This window comes from Orycteropus afer, unplaced genomic scaffold, assembly GCF_000298275.1.
Source record: "Orycteropus afer afer isolate SDZICR_OR568_19922 unplaced genomic scaffold, OryAfe1.0 scaffold00006, whole genome shotgun sequence".
Lineage (NCBI taxonomy): Eukaryota > Metazoa > Chordata > Mammalia > Tubulidentata > Orycteropodidae > Orycteropus > Orycteropus afer.
The window spans coordinates 15,523,932-15,541,281 of NW_006921593.1; the positions used below are offsets into that span (position 1 = coordinate 15,523,932).

At 53.2% G+C, this 17,350-nt stretch overlaps 1 protein-coding gene across 1 annotated transcript in view; it reads left to right on the forward strand.

The window, feature by feature from the left end:
- MAD1L1 (mitotic arrest deficient 1 like 1) overlaps positions 1-17,350 on the forward strand; it is a 370,401-nt gene that overhangs the window by 273,444 nt on the left and 79,607 nt on the right. The window contains exon 15 of the mRNA XM_007941221.1: positions 5,300-5,507. Coding sequence (XP_007939412.1) covers positions 5,300-5,507 — 208 coding nt within the window. The remainder of the gene's footprint in view (positions 1-5,299; positions 5,508-17,350) is intronic.

Here is a 17,350-nt window from a genome sequence, read left to right on the forward strand (position 1 = left end):
GTATCTCCTAGCCAGGGGCCTTGGGGCCACTGCTGCTTGCCCCCACCCAGCCCGCCCCCTTTGCTGGGAGGCCACCTCTGGCCTGGTGACATTTGAGTCTTGGTTGTTTGGACATAGGGCAGAAGGCTCCAGGTGGCAGCTGCCCGGACCCTGCTGGACCAGTGAGAGGGCTCGAGGGAGGAATCCCAGGCTTCTTCCCAATGAGAACCTACTGGGTGGGTCGGTCCCCTCAGTTCTGCTGGCCCTTAACCAGCCCTGTTCAGCTGGGCCACTCACTCTACCCTGTGTGAGTCTGAGACCCTGGGCAGGCCCGGGACCAGACCCCCGCTCCTGTCACAGATGTGAAGACACGAGGACTGGGAGGAATGAGGATGCCAGGCTGGCTCGCATAGCTGCAGGAGGATGGGGTGGGCTGCCCATCCCTGTCCATTCCATTCTCCCACGCACCCCTACATGTTGGACCTATTGGGGGAGTCGGAGGATGAAGCCAGGGGATTGTTCTGCATTTACGTGCGTGTGTTAGAAGGACACACAGCCGGTGTTCACCAGTTCACTCTTTTCACATGTGCAGTCAGTGGTGTGTTACATTCATCATGGTGGACGCCATTGCTTTTGTATCTTTGAATGGTTGGGCATAAACCAGCAGAAGCAGAATGTCTCGTGGCACGTGGGAAGGGCGTGAGATGCGGAGTGCCGTTCTGTGGGTAGTGCCGCCTCCTTCGCCCGCCTGTCCAGGGCTACTCCCATGCCACAGCGGCAGGCCTGAGGGGTTGTGCCACAGAGGCCATGGGGCCTGCAGAGCCTGAGGTACTTACTCTCTGGCCTTTCACAGAGGTGTTTAAGGGGCTCTGCTGGCATAGTGGGTAAGGCATTTAGCTGCTAACCAGGTCGGTGGTTCAAACCCACCAGCCACTCCGTGGAAGGAACATGGGACAGTCTACTTCCGTAAAGATTTGTCACCTCGGAAAGCCAGTGGGGGTCGCTATGAGCCGGAATCGACTCGATGGCAGTGGGTTTGGAGGACAGAAGTGTTTGCTGGTCCTGTCTCCTACTCCGGCCCCCTTCGTCTCCCTGTGACTGGTGGCGCCAGGACTCTGGGGCAGGAGGGAGGGTGGATGGGAGCCCAGCACTTGCTCAGTCCACCTTCTGGGACAGGGTTGGCAGAAGGGGGCTCTGCAGGAAAGAGCCTCCATGGGCAGTGTCTTCTGTCCCCACATGACTGGGTAGTGGGCAGGGACACACACCTCAGCCTCCACCTGTGAGGAGGGGTGAGTCATAACTGAGCCCCGGAAAATGCTGACAGGATACAGGGAAGCAGTCAAGATGGCGGGCCTGCAGATCCTCAGGGGCGTCAGGCCTCAGGGTCCCAGACCTGGGACTCAGGCGGCTGGTGAGGCCTCACCCACAGCGAGGGAAAGACCCTGTGAAGTGTGTGTGCATTACGTGTATGTGTGTGTATATATATACATGCATGTGTGTACATTTGTGTATGTGTGCATATGTATATGGGTGTGCATGCATGTGAGGGGGAGTTGTGCATGCGTGTTTGCATATGTTCATGCATGCTCGTGTATCTGCATGTGTGCAAGTATGTGTAGGTATGCATTGTGTGCATGTGTATAGGTGTGTGCACATGTGTGCATTCTGTGCATGGTCGTGTGCATCTGTGCACATGCATGTGATCATGTACGCACATGTATGTGTCTGTGCATTGTGTACATCTATGCAAGAATGTGTGTGTGTGTATGTGTGCAATGTGTGTACATGTGATTACATGCATGTGCATGCATGAGTGCATGCATATATGTGTATTCATTAGTGCATGTGTGTGCATAAGTGCGCATGTGTGCATGTGTATGCATGTATGTGTGTGTCCACCTGTGTATATTTGTGCAATTGTGGGATGGGGCCTGCATTCTTGCCTTGGAAAGCATTCCTCTGATTACTTTCCTCAAGGCTTGGCGTGAGTTTGAGGTGAATGGAGGCCCTGGGGGAATCCTCCACTCCCCCCAGGAGGCTGCTTCTGTACCAGGACTCCCTGCTCCCAGAGAAACTGTGCCCAGCTCCTTCAAGTGCTTGTCCTTGTCCCCAAGGAGTCACGCATTATACAGGCCTGTTCCCTCCCATGTGTCTGGACAGTACCTGAGTTCACGCACAGCCTTCATAGCTGCTCTGTGGAGAGGGTGGGACGTGAGGAAATGATAGTCCCTCGTCTGCTGCTGTGACTCCTGGTGACATGTAATCAAAACCCAGTGCATTTGAGCTTTCCAAAGGGGCAGTGGGCAGGGCTCGCTGAGTGATGTAACTGGGACAGAGAGGGCAAAGCTTTCCCTGAGCACAGAAGGACTCAAGGATGTGTCCAACATGCATTGTTAAAGCTCTGTTATTGAATAACAACACTCCACATACAGGAGCCCTGATGGGGCAGCGGTAAGCTTGTTCCTAATGGAAGGTTGGCAGTTTGAACCCACCCAGTGGCTCTCTAGGACAAACGAGTGGCAATCTGTGTCTACAAAGATGGCAGCAAGCCAACCCCATGGGGCAGTCCTACTCTCATCAAGGGGTCGCCATGAGTCAGCGCTGACTTGATGACACCCAGCAGCCGCAGCACATCCAGGAAGCACACGGATGAGTCGTGCGTTTCCACCGACTGAGCACACGCATCACCGGCGTCCAGATCCGGAGTGTGAACACCCACACAGCGGGCCGCCGGCCCCCCAGCCCCTCCCATCCCCCAAAGGCAGGCTCTCTGTCCTCCTTGTGTCTGTGCCAGGCCCATGGAGGGATGATCTTCCCTGTGTGACTCCACCCTGTGTTTTCCACGGGACGCTGTCACCGCGTCGTTTCCAGCAGGGGGCTGGGATGAGGAGCGATGCTGTGAGCATCATGGGCCAGGTTTCTTGGTGAAGGGACATGCGTGTTCCTGAGTTCCAGGGTCACAGGAGGTCACGTGTTTACCTTCAGTCGATGTTGCCAGATGTCCTCTTCAAAGTGCTCACACCATTTGGTTCTCACAGTGTGAGTCCTCGTTGGTGCGAGCCCTCAGCCACCCTTGATCTTTTCCCTCGGTTGGTGTGAACCATCCACGTGGGGTCCTGGGAATCCCATGGCGGTTTGGGTTTTCATTGCTCTGGTGATTGACACATTCAAGCACCTTCCTTACATTCATTGGCTCCTTGGACGCGTTCTTCTGTGAAGTCAAGGATTTTGCCTGTGTTGGAGTTGGATTGTACGGCTCTTTCTTACTGATGTTCATGAGCTCTTCCTGTGTCCTGCTTCATCCAGGCTGGGAGGGGAGGAGAAGGGAACATGGCCACCAGCAGCCTCAGTGGGAAGCGAAGGCTTCCCTTCCCAGCATCTGGATGTACCACCTCAGGGAGGAGCTGTGATGGGCCCACTGAGGGTCAGAGACCCCCCTGTTAAGACAACTCCCTGTGGGCAGGCAGAAGGGAAGTCAGTGGATGGCTAGGACAAGTCATGTGTCCACTCTTCTTGTTCCTGTGAGGTGCTGTGGAGTTGAACCAATCCCCAGCAAGCCTGTGTGGTGACGTGGAACCACCCCAGCGGGTTCCCTAGGCTGCCATCTTTATGGGGACAGGTCACCAAGTCTTTCTCCCACAGAGTCGTGAGGTGCTTAACCGTCGCACCACCAGAGCTGCTCCAGGGAGCCTAACTCCTTTTCTTGGGGAATTGGGGAATGGTGTTTGGAAACCAAGATCTGAGTGTTAGACTGTGCTGATTATTATTGGGGCATTGTTACTCAGAGAGGCAAGAAGCACATGTGTGCATTTATTTTTGTTGAAAATATGCACAGCAAAACCTGGGCCAATTCAACAGTTTGATCATGTACCACTCAGTGATGTGGCTGGCACGTCCCTACGTGCACATCCCTGAACATTTCTATGTGTAAGTCTGTGTCTGTACTGAGTTCTTACTGATGTCTCCCACTTTAACCCATCACCACAAGGACCATTCTAGTCGCCTCCTCTTCTCTGTGTACTCCCACACTAACAGGAACTCCCAGCCCAGAGGAGGCTGAGGACCCATGGTGACAACATGTGATGTGGGGTCCTGGATGGGTCCTGGGCCAGAAAAGGGGCCTCAGGTAAAAACAGAGGGAACCTGAACATCAGCATTGGCTCACTGATTGTAACATACGTGCCACACCCGTGTACCATGCTCCTAATGGGGACCCTGAGTGTGGGGTACACAAGAACTCCACGCACTGCCTCCACACTGTAAACCTAGAGCCATGCTGACAATGAGGTTATTTTTACCTGTGAAGTCCCCGGGCCCCTCTGAATCTGCTCAGACCGAGGGTCAGTGTGGCATCCCAGGGCCTCGTGGGCACTGAGCTCATCAGTGTTGTGGGCAGGACTCAGTGGGGCCCTTTCTTATTTCAGTATGTTGCCGTGTTGGTGGTGGAAGTGTACAGGTTCCCACTCACCGATTTCTCTACGTGGTGCTCAGTGCCATTGGCTGCCTCCTTGTCTGTGCCACTGTCCCCATTCTGCCCAGCTGTCCCTGTCCCATTAGCGTCATCCCTGCCCAGCCTTCTTGTCTGAGTTTCAGGGCAGCTGCTGTCCGTGGGGTCTCATGGGCAGTGTTTGAAGGGAGCTTGGCATCAAGGCACGTCCTTTACCTTCTAAGACCCCACGGACATCAGCTGGAGGAGGCCCTTTCCTTTTTGAGCTAACTGCTGTGCAGGGGACAGCTTCAGTTGGGTTTAGACAGTGTCTCAGGGCAGTAGCCCTGGGGACTTCTCGTGTCGATGGGTCCAGCGAGTCTGGCTTCTTTAGTGGCGTCTCTCTGCCTCCCTCCATTTAGTCCTCACAGCAGCCCTTCCAGGTGAGTGGCAGCTGAAGTGCTCAGCTGATAAGCTACACCTGTCATACCTGTCAGGAGCTGGCCCTGAGGCCCACAGCCGCCACCAGCCCCTGGTGCTGGGCCTGCCCTAACTGCCAGCACACCCTCCACTCACAGGGGCAGGCAGCCCCCAGGTGTGTGAGCACCTGTGTGTTCTCTCCCGTGTGGGTTCAGTCCCCAACCTCGGTGACCCTGTGCCTGTCTCTCTACAGGGCGATAGACCCCGGTGTGCGAGTGCCTGAGCGTTCTCTCTCATGTGGGTTCAGCTCCCAGCCTCGGTGACCCTGTGCCTGTCTAGAGAGACAGACCCGTGCTGGTCAGTCCCCAGCCTCGGTGACCCTGTGCCTGCCTCTCTGCAGGGCGACAGACCCCGGTGTGCGAGCACCTGCATGCTCTCTCCAACCTCAGTGACCCTGTGCCTGCCTCTCTGCAGGGCGACTATGACCGGAGCCGCACCAAGGTGCTGCACCTGCGCCTGAACCCAGCCAGCGTGGCCCGGCAGAGGCTCCATGAGGACCAAGCACAGCTGCAGGAGGAGTGTGAGCGGTTGCGTGAGCTGGTGCGCACTCTGGAACAGGGCGGCGCCGTTCCCACCAACCTTGAGGCTGCTGCAGGCCTGCCATCAGCCAAGGAGGTGGCAGGTAGGTGCCCCAGGGTCCTGGTCCAGCAGGCAGGGCCACCCCCTGATGACTGCTGCCCGTCTGTCCATGCTCAGTGACACCCATGAGACGGGTGGGACTTGTGCTCCCCTCTAGGGCCGTCAAGCCTGTGGGGGGCCTGTGATGGTGTCTGTTGGTCCCCACGGTCAGGGGACAGGTGACATTTCCCTGGGGGTGTGCAGACAAGTCTTGTCAGCAGGAAAGAACTTGGCCACAGTGAGAAGTGAGTGGCTGAGATCGTCCCAGACCCTGAAACAAATTAATACCATTTATCAGTTTCCATGGCCCCCTTAATCCTGAGTGAGCCCCGTGTGCCTTGCACACAGGTACCGTCGCTCACTGATCCGAGCATGTTTCCCAGAACCCAGGGCATCCCTGCGTCTCGGAAGGCACCCCCTCCTAACTCACTCACTGCAAAGCCCGCACTCGTGTGTGCTCCGGGTCTGCTGGCCCCTACTCATGGGCTGCCAAAGCCCACCCCCCTCCAAGCTCCGGGTCTTTAGGTCCAGATGCCACTGTGGGAGCGTGGAATTGTCACCTGATGCAAAGCCCACGTGACAGCCAGGGTCGGTTCACGCTCCAAAGCATGGACAGTGCCACAGTGCTGCCTGGGACACGTCCACACTGAAGTGGCAGAGGGAGGGCTCAGTCCTTGGCACGGGTGACCCCCTGGGTGTCAGGCCACGGTGCACAGTCAGGATCCTGGTCCTCTGATGGAGGGCACGTCAGCCCTTCCTCACAGCTGGGGGTTCGGGATCAAGGCACCCCCGGCCCCATGTTTGGTGGTGACCTCTGACTTCGCCCTGGGGACGTGGGCAGGCGCCCCTGGCCCCGTTGTTTGGTGGTGACCTCTGACTCCGCCCTGGAGCATGTGTAGGGCTGTGTGGTGGACTCACAGCTGTCAGCCACCCGTCCCTCGACATCTTGCATCCATGTTGCTTTCTCGTTCTCAAAGCCATTTCTCATTTCCTTCCACATCCTTGTCACCACATCCCATGAGGGCAGGGACCTTGCCCCTGGGGGTCCAGGTTGGGGTGGACAGCAGACCTCTTGTCCTGCCTCCCCAGCCACGTCGGGGTACCGCTCCCTGCCTCAGCCCAGTAGTGGAATCTGGACTTAATCCTAAGGCCCTGCCCCTTGTGTGCACCGTTGGGTCTTACACAGACCGCATCTGTCTCAAGGCCCGAGGACAGATGAGATGGGGGTGTGAAGACCTCTTAACACAGGCACGTTGGGATTGTTGGTGGGTCCATGGCCCAGGGATGCCCCCAGTCCGCATGAGCACCCAGCTCTGTTCCTGCCTACATTTTGACCCGGCTCCTCTGGCCCCAGCACAGGGCCTCATCTGTAAACGGATGTGTGACACCAGAGCCTGGCACACAGCAGATGCCTGGTACCTGTGTGTTGTCCATTTTGTACACTGTTGTCGGCATGTTCCCGGGCTCCCAGGCCCTTGTGACAGTGGTGGTTTCCAGCCCCTCAGCCCCCAGCAGACCCGGAGCCGCTCTGCGTCCTTGTAACCATGGGGAGCCGCATTGCAACAGGGCTCAGCCATGGCCCACGTGGCCCAGAAGGCTGCTTGTCTTGGCGTTTCATCAGCGGGAGTGTGCCTGTCCCATTGCTCTTCCCTGAATCCACATAAGGCCTAGAAACAGAAAGTATGGGGTGTGTGCGTCAGTGCTTACGTGTGTGCATGGCTGCACGCACGTGAGTGTGTGCATGAGCATGTGTGTGTGTACATGTGTGCATTTAATGAGTGTATGCACATGCATGTGTGTGTAGAAGTGCACACATGCATGGGTGCATGTGAATGTGCATGAGTGTGCATGTGTGCACACATTGTGGACATGTGTGTAATGTGCATTGTGTGAAGTGTGCGTGTGTGCTTTGTTGTTGTTGTTGTTATGTGACGTCGAGTCGGCCCTGACTCATAGCGACCCCTCCTTGGGTTTCCGAGGCAGTATCACTACAGAAGTAGGATTGCCCAACCTTCCTTCCGAGGAGTGGCTGGTGGGTTTGAACCACCAGCCTTCTGGTTAGCAGTCAAGTGCTTTAGCCACTATGCCACCAGTGCTTATGTACGTGTGTATGTGCACGAGTGTGCACCCTTCTGCATACATACCCATAACCACACATTTCCTACCTCTCAAACCCAGCCTCTCCCACCTTAACATGTTCAGGATTCAGGGTTTTTTTAACCTATGCCCAGCACTTGGCTGGGACTGTTACAGTCCCGCCCGCCCTTGTGTAGCTCAGGCATGGAGGCTCAGGAGAAATGGAACTCAGCAGTGCCCCAGGCAGAGTTCCCTCCAGCCCCGCCCCCGCCCCGCTTTCAGGGTGGGGCAGGGACCATTCCTAGTTGGGCCCTGCAAGTCCTCAGTGCTGGAACCTGGCCTCCAGCCTTGGCGGACTTGCTCCTCGCTCCCCATCCCGAAGGCCCCGACACATCTGAGCCCCCAGCCCCCTCCCTCTCTGCTCTCACCAGCGCCAGCCACTTGAGGCCCCTGGCAGATAGAGCATCCCAGAGTCCAGCACATTAGAGCAGACGGGCCTCCTGGGGTGGCAAATGGATCTCCTCTCAGAGCCACCTGATGGATGGCGCTGGCTTCCCGAGTGCGGCGGCGCTGGGGATTCTCAGGCCAAGTCCAGGCCCAGAAGCAAAGGACCCCTGCTCAGTGGCATCTGTGGTGGCTCTGGGGTTGGGGCTGTGGCCTCTCCTCCCCACTGGAACCCACTCCCCTGGCACAGTGGGACTCGAAGCTGCAAGCAGGGCAGGGGTGCTCCTGCACGGTCACGAACCAGGTGGTGGCAGTTCCCGAGCCTTCCGGAGTCTTCCACCACCGTCTGAATCCTGTCTGTTCGTCACCGTGGGTCGGGAGGCCTGACTACCTGTTTCCCGCCAGCCCCCTTCCAGTCACAGTGTCATCTCCCAGCTCAGGCTGTCAGTGTGGCCCTTTTCAGGTGACCCTGCACTCTGACGGGCTTGTGGCAGGGCCCTCGCCTTCACCCCTGCTCCTTTGCCTGCTGCCAGGCACCAAACTCCAGCTCCATGGGAGTCAACCAGAAAGCAACCCCGCCATCATAGATTAGACATGAATCTTCCTGGGCCAAGTCGCCGTTCACTCATGGACTCTGCCTCTCGTCCAGAGTCTGCTCTGGGAAGGACCCGCCTTTACTGGTCATGGCCCTCATGGCCTGGAAGCCAGGGAGGCCAGGCAGGGGCCAAGACAGCAGTGAGAGTGGCTTCGTCTGTGGGAGCTGGCCACTCACGAGGATGGGAGGGGCGGGCCAGGACCACAGGCACCAGGGAGCCAAGGCTGTGTGAGCTCGGGGAAGGACGTGCCCCTTCCCTGAGAGCCCTTCAAATCACAGCCAGGGTCTTTAGAGACTTAAAGTGGCAAAGACAAGGGGAACGCCCAGCAAACATTTTGGATCTGTAAAGTGGACAGATGAGTGACGACGTGACTTAGCAGACTCCAAGCCAGCGTCGGTGGGCCCCGCAGGCCTGGGAACCAGAGGCAGCACTGGGGGAGGGGCCTGCAGGCTGGTTTAACTGAGGGACAGGCAGTTTCTGGGTTTTCCACCCAGCTCTCTGCAGGGAGCGACCGTCTCTCCCCACCAAAAAGAAGAACAGCAGCAATCAGTGTTCTGGGAACAGCAGCTCCCAGAGCGGGTCCCCGACTGGCAGCAGCAGTGCCTGGAACGTGCCGGGCTCAACTCAGACCTCCTGCAGTAGTGCACCCTCCCGAGCCCCGCGCTGGTTCTCACTCTGGCTCAGGCTTGTGAGCCACTGTTCTGGACGGAGTGTATCAGCACCCACAGGCAAGGCACAGTTTAGGGCAGAGAGCTGAGCAGAGCCCAGAGTCCCTGAGTGCCCCCTGCCCGTCCAAGCCCTGTTCCTGGGCCATCCCCAGATGCTGTGGCCAAGGGTACACCCTCTGGGCAGGAGGTCAGACTGCTCTTCAGGGACTTAGAGCAGCCCAAGAAGACAGACTAAGGGCGCGGACTCTGGAGGGTCCCCAGCTGAACAGCTTCATGAGCTCACTCGATAGTGAAGCTCCCAGGAGACAAGCTTGCTTCTGCTCTGAGGTCCCCACGTGCCTTCTAGAGCTCCACTCTTGATTATGAGTAGATAAGCAGACATCTGAAAAAGGAGGCTCCAACATGAAAGACCAAGACCAAAGGAAACAAGTAGAAAAATGGAAGTTGTGGGAAACAGGCCATCAGAGAGAAGAAAATCTCGTAAAGAGATGTGTCAAGGATGTCCTTGGAGACATGAGACAGGGTGTTTCAGTGAGACAAGCAACAAGACACTTAAAAATAAAGCCTTCAGAGAGCAAAAATGAGCTCTCGGAAATGAGGAATACTAAGAGTGAAGTGAAAAACGAAATAGAATTTGTAAGATCAAACTTATAAGACAGTTGATTGATTCATAAGGGAAATATGATTCATAAGTTGATTCATAAGATAAATATGATTGATGAGATATAATTGAGTAAGCTTAGAATAAAACAAAAAGACAGTGAGATGGGAAACAGGAGAGAAGTGGCAAGAAAATTAAAGGACCAGCCCGGGAGGTCCAATATCTGGATAACAGGAGCTCCAGAGACGAGAACAGGGGAAACAGAAGAAATCCTCAATGAAGTACTCCCAGGAACGTTTCACAGAATGAAGGTGATGACCTTCTATATTTTGCTAGATACTTAATGGGTTTTTACAACGGATAAAAATGGACTGACCCTCCAGTAGACATCATCATGAAACTTCAGGACACTGGGAATGAAGAGAAGATCCTGTAAGTTTCCAGAGAAGAAAAAAAAATAGGTCACTCATCAAAGGGTCAGGAGTCAGAATGGCTTAATACTTCTCCATAGCAACATGGAAGCTAGAAAGCCAGGGTGCACTCTGTAAAGGAAAACGATTTGCAATTTAGAATTCTATGCCTGCTAAACTCTCAGTGAAGTCTGAAGGAAGAATTAAGTACATTTCCAGATACTTGTGCTCTTAACAAATTCACTTCCCATGCAGCTTTCCTCAGAAAGCTAGTGGAGGACGTGCTCCACCAAAACAAGGGAGTGGACCATAAAAGAAGACATGGATTATGGGAAACAGGAGCTTTCCCCTGGGAGAAGAGTGAAAGGAGACCTTAGGACAGCAGGCCTTGAGAGCAACTGGAGTAGGTTGGAGCTGGTTAGAAGGTTCTGGGGCTTCTTCAGAAAGGTGAAATGGGCAGGACCTAAGTGTTAGAATGTGGAAAGGTGATCTGGACTGGAGCCTTTCCCACCTGTGCACCCGGACGGGCTGCTGCAGATGTGGATGCGCTGGTCCCTGGCCTGCTGCCTCCGGCTGCACGGACCCTGCTTTACACCCATCTCCCAGGCACACTCCTCGTTTTCTACGTACACCGCCTGCAGAAAAGGTTAGGAAGCTCCCTGCCTTAGGCAAATAGCAATGAGATGTGGCTGAGGTTGGAATGATTACTAGAAAAACGAAGCAATTGGAAAAAGACAATGACTAGCTATAGGGAAAATGAAAAGTTGCGTGAGAGACGGAATGGGTTGGTAGTTGCTACCCGGGCCACTTCTGAACAGAAGTTACATAGTCCTAGTAGTCATGTAAGCAGGCCTGGGGGCTCAGTGGGTAAGTGCTCAGCTACCAACCAGAGGGTCAGTGGTTTGAACCCACCCAGTGGTTCTGTGGGAGAAGAGGCCTGGCAGTGTGCTCCCATAGAGATTACACCCAGAAACCCCTGTGGGGCCGATCCGTGCTGTCACCTGGCTGAAACAGACTCAGCAGCACCTAACGACGGGACTGAAAGGTGCGGTGACGGTTCAGTGGTAGAATTCTCACCTTGCATGCTGGAGACCCGGGTTTGATTCCCGGCCGGTGCACCTCGGGCAGCCCCCCCCGCCTGCCAGTGGAGGCCTCTGTTGCTAGGATGCTGAGCAGGTTTCAGTGGAGCTTCGAGACTCAGACAGACGAGGAGGAAAGGGCTGGCGGTTGGCTTTGAAAATCAGCTCATAAAACCCTATGGATGATAATGTGTGACCACAACTGATGACAAGGATGGCACAAGACAGGGGCATTTCGTTTAGAGGTGCAGGGGGTCGCCGAGAGTCGGGGCTGACTGGACAGCAGCTGTAACAACAACAGTAGTGCTGAGTCCCATGTGAGCAGAGTGACATGAATATCGTGAGGGTGGTGACAGGAAAGAAGCACGTGTGGTGGGTGGGGAAGGGGACCTAAGTCCTCCTGGTCCGAGGGGCGTCAGGATGGAATCCTCAGTGTCAGATGAGAAGCAGCGGTGCAGATGCAGGCTTTAGAGAAGGGCCATCAACACCAGAAAAAGCGGCTCAAAGAAGTGAAGGGGGCGCCCTGGAGGAGGGGCAGCAGGAGGCTCCAGAGCCTGCTGCATCTCCCACGTGAGTGTGCGGAACCAGGGGACCCACGGGAGCCTGCTGCATCTCCCACACGAGTGTGCGGAACCAGGGGACCCACGGGAGCTGGCTGCATCTCCCACGCGAGTGTGCGGGACCAGTGGACGCTTCAGGATGGGTGCCTGTCAGTATCTCATGAAAGCAGTGACTGCAGATCATAAACAACCCTGATGTCACAGTGGTTAAAGGTGCAGCTACTAACCAAAGGTTGGTGGTTTGAATACACCGGTCTCTCCACAGGAGAAAGAGGTGACAGTCTACTTCCTAAAGACGTATGGCCTTGGGAATCCTATGGGGCAATTCTGCTTCTGTGCTGTAGGGTTGCTGTGAGGCAGAACCAGCTGTACCACATTGGGTTTGGTTTGGTTTGGGTGGTGTAATGGTTGACACGTGTGGCTGCAACCAAAAGTTGGAGGTGCTTTGGGAGCAAGCCTGACCATTCTATTCTGCAAAATGAGTCCTAGAAAACGCTATGGAGAGCAGCTCAGCTCTGGCAGCCAGGTCACTGCGGCTCAGGTCGGTCCCCAGCACCTGGTGCTGATGGTTAAAGACCAAAAGAAAAAAAAGCCCAAGTCCAGCTTGCTAAAGGGCCCCACCGAGAGCCAGTAACAATCTCCTGGTGGGGGGCAGGGCTGCGATGTTGCAGGTGGGGTGCAGGTGGGGCCGCAGCCTGAGTCTCTGTGCTCAAGAAAAGCCACACCCCGTGCCTGCCTCGCTCCCCCTTATCGGATCCTTCTCGGGTCTGGCCCTTACCTGGTGTAACTGCCTTAGAGACACTGGGCCTGGAGTGGCAGCACCATCACACCCCACCTGCAGGGTGCACATTCCCGCTGCTCAGTACCGTGCCTGGACTCAGGTGCGTTTTGTGTGAGCCTCTCTCACATGTACAGGGATGTCTCATCCTGGCTTTATCCAATGTGCGTCTCCTGAATGCCCGGGGATGCCAGCTGCCTTTGTAAGGGCACGTGTGCTGGTCACATGTCCTCCTGAGTGGACAGTCTGCTCAGGTCTCTTGCCAATTTTTGATTGGATTGTTTTCTCAGTAGCATGTTTTGAGAGCTCTTGTACATCCCAGCTGCAGGTTGTCACTTGTGTAGTTGACGGACGTCCTTGTCTCGTGTGCCTGGTATCTTCATTTGCTGACAGTGTTTCTCTTGGAGCAAACATTCTCATGTTGGTATGGTCTAAATGACCCAGTTTTTTCTTCCAAGTCATACTTTTGGGGTGAGATCTGAGAACTCCTCACCTACCCGTAGATCAAAAAGATTTCTTTGTCATGTTCTCTCGTAGAAGTGTTTTCAGTTTTACATTTTACATTGAAATCTGTGACCCATTTTCAGTTCATATTTGCACATAACGTGAGATTTATGTCAAGGTGCTTCTTTGTTTTGTTTGTCATTATTATTTACATACGGGTAGCCAGTTAGTCCATCATTACTTGTTGAAAAGACTATCCTTACTGTCAGCTTCTGTTGAGTCAGGCCCCGACCCATGGTTACGCCAATGGAACAAAACGCTGCCTGGTCCCATGCCATCCCTGTAATTACAGATCTCCCCAACCCATGGTGACTCCATGAACGAGGGAACAAAACTCTGCCCGGTCCCCTGCCATCCCCTAATTGCAGATCAGGCATGAGATCCATAGTGTTTTTGTGGGCTGCTTTTCAGAAGTAGCTGCCCAGACCTTTCTTCCTAGTCTGTCTTACCAGCACACAAGTCTCCACTGAGAGATGATTGGTGGCTGCGCTTGAGGTGCGTTGGCCAGGGATTGAACCCAGGTCTTCCACTTGTAAGGCGAGAGTTCTACCACCGAGCCCCCATGGCCCCAAGATTGTCCTTACTCTATGGATTATATTTGCACCTCTGTCAAAAATCAGTTGGCCAAGTTTGTATGGGTCTGCTTCCGGGCACTCTGTTTTGTCCATTGATCCAAGTGTCTGCTCCTTTGCTAATATGACACTGTCCTGAGGACTGTAGCTCTATAGGAGGCATTGGCATTGATAGCATCATTTCTCTTCTTTATGGTCATTTTCAAATTGCTTTGGCTCATCCTGTCCCATTGCCTTTCCATAGACATTTTAGGAGCAATTTTTTATCTTCCGAAAAAATATATAAAAAGAAAAAACACTCTGCAGAGATTCTATTTGTGTTCCGTTAAATCTGTAGATCAGTTACAAAAAAAAAAAAAAAAAACCCACTGCCATTGAGTCAATTCTGACTCATAGTGACCCTCTTTGGGTTTCTGAGGTGGTAAATCTTTATAGAAGTAGATTACTCAGTCTTCCTTCTGCAGGGTAGCTGGTGGGTTTGAATCGTCAACATTTTGGCTAGCAGTCAAATGCCTTAGGCATTACACCACCAGAGCTCCTTGTAGATCAGTTAGGGAGATTCTTATCTTTACTGTGATGGTCTTCCAATCCATGAACATGGTATGTCTCTCCATTCATTTAGGTCTTTGATTTCTTTCATCAGCATGCTGTGTCTTTCAGCACACATGGACCTAACCATGTTTTGTTAGAAACAATACCATAGTATTGCATTGGGTTTTTGTTGGTTCTTGCAGTGGTTATGTTTGTGTGTCAACTTGGCTGGGCCTGCTTGAGTGGCTGGGCAGCTGGTGGTAGTTATTCCGCATGATGAGACTGGCAATCAACTCCATGGTAGGATCTACCACGAGCAGATGAGTAGCTGCTTTGGGTACATGGTCTGCCTCCCATATATAAGAAACAGCTTTGGGAATTGTCTCTAGCTTGTGGGCACGCTTGAACCTTGCATGTAGCTGTGTCATTGTTCAGCACCCTGCCATGCTTTGCCAACCTGGGGACTTACAATGGACTTGAATTAATGGCCTAGCATACAGTTTGGTAACATCAGGACGGTGCCTTTTTATTTGTCAACCTTGGGCTTGGCAGCCTCAGCAGCCAACAGCTGTCTGAGTAAAGAAACGCCTTTAGCTTCAGTGGGCCAGGAGCTGGAGGCAGAGCTGAAGCCCAAGGCTGAGGAGCTTTCATCCAGCCCCTAGAGCTTGGCACTTGGAACTTGGACTTAAAGCCTCCAAACTATGAGAGAATAAACTCCTGTTGGTTCAGCCATCCCATCTGTGGTATATTCTTGTCAGGGCGGCACCAGGGAACCGGGACAGTGCTATTGTCAGGGCGGCACCAGGGAACCAGGACAGTGCTATTGTAAATGCTTGTTTTCTTTTGCTTATTATGGTTTCCACGATTTGTTGCTAGTGTACAGAAACGCAGTTGATTTCTGTGTTGAACTTGTGTACTGTGATCTTCTTAAACTCACTACTACTCCTAGGAGGGTTTTTGCTGTTTTCATTATTTGTTCTCTGCAGTCATGTCATCTGTTTATCCTCTCACCTTATTTTCCTGGCTAGGACTTCTGTACAGTGTGGACTAGGAGTGGTGAGCATGGACATGTGTGCCTTGCACCTGATCTTAGGAGAAAGCACCCAGTCTTTCACCGTTAAGGAGGGTGTAGGCTGTAGAACTGTTATGAATGCCCTCTGGTCTCGTTGAAGTAGTTCTTTTCTCTTCCAGTTGGCTGACAGTGTTTGTCATGAATGGATACTGAATTTCATCATCAAATGCTTTTTCTGCATCACTTGATGTGATCTTGTATGTTTTTTTTCCTTCTTTTGACTGTCACTGTCATAGATTATATGTTTAATTTTCCGACACTGAACCAATCTGGCACTTCTGAGATAAACCCACTATGGCCATAGTGCTTTTTCTTGTCATTTTCAAAATCTTTGCTGCATTGTCAGGACTTGTACAATGTGTCCCCAAGGGCCAGAGGGGACAGTGGCCTAGCTCAGAGTTCAGTTCCCATAGCTGTGCACATTCCTTCAGGTGACTTCAGGGCTCATACATCACTTTACAGATCACTCTCTTGGTTCCTATCTCTACTATCTCTCCAGCATTTTCTGGTTCCCTGTGGGACCTCCTGCAGAGGCACGGCCAGAGGCCAGGACTTTGTGCTTTCTGCCCTGCTACACCTCCCACCACTGCATCCATGTCAAGGCTAGTGCCAACAGTAGTACAAAGAGAAAATTCAACAGGAGTTCACCCCATAATCTGGGACTGCAGAGCCTGTGGCCAGAGATAAGGGGCCCCCTGTGGAATTTAGGCATCTGTCCAGCTGCAGCTGTGCCTCTACAGAATCACCCAAAGCGAGGAGGTAAGAAAGGAGCCCTGAGGGATAAGCACCGACCTGCTAACTGAAAGGTTGGCAGTTCTAACCCACCCAGTGGCTCCCTGAGAGAGAGACCTGATAATCTGTTGCCATAAAGGTTACAACCTAGGAAACCCTATGGGACAGTTCTTCTCTGTCACATGGAGCCACTATTAGTCCAGTCAACTCAATAGCACACAATAGCAGCAGGTGAGGGAATAGAAAAACAAGGGAAAAAGAAAACAAGATTTCTCCCATGTGTTTATCAGGCCAGAGAGAGAGTATTCTTCTTGATAATCTCTTTGTTTGCACCTGGTGCTGACGTCCAGCTTCAGACTGCCTTTGAGTCCAGGCTGGGCAATGCCAGAGTGAAAGCCATGCACGTGCACACACACACACACCACAGAGGAAACTCAGTGCTGAGCAATGCCAGAGTGAAGACAAGACAAACGGGAAACTCAAACCACAAACAACCAGATCTCAGCCAATGTGAAGCAGATGATCTGTGTAGTCATACAACCATTACAGAAATGGAACCCATAGCTAAAAAGCTTCCACAAATGCATCACCAGGCTCAGATAACTTCACTGGGGAATTCTGCCAAACACTTAAGAAGAATTAGCACCAATTCCACACAAGTCTTCTCAAGAACATGGATAGGGAGGGACTGCTCCCTAATCATTTTGTGAAGCAGCTATGACCCTAACTTCAAAACCTACACAACACAAAAAAGAAATCAACCATAGACCAATCCTCTCATAAACAGACACAGAAGTCCTCATGAAAATGAATCCAGCAGTATACAAAAGAATTACAGGCCACATCCAGCTGGGGTTTATTTCAAGAATGCAAGGCTGGTTCAATTGTCAGATACCAATGGATACAATCCACCCCATCATCAGGCTAACAAAAGGGGAATCACATGACTAAGTCCTATAAATCCAGTAAAAGCATGTGACAGGATTGAGGCCATTCATGACAAAAATTCTCAGCCACCTGGGAATTGAAGGGAACATCCTCACCTTGATAAAGAGCAGCTACAAACGCCCTACCACTAATGGCCACCCCACCACTAAGGCTGACCCACCACCAACTGCCGACCTACCACTAAGGCAGACCCACCACCAATGGCTGAGTTACCACCAACGGCTGACCTACCACCAACCACCAACTCACCACCAACTGTTGACCCACCACTGAGGC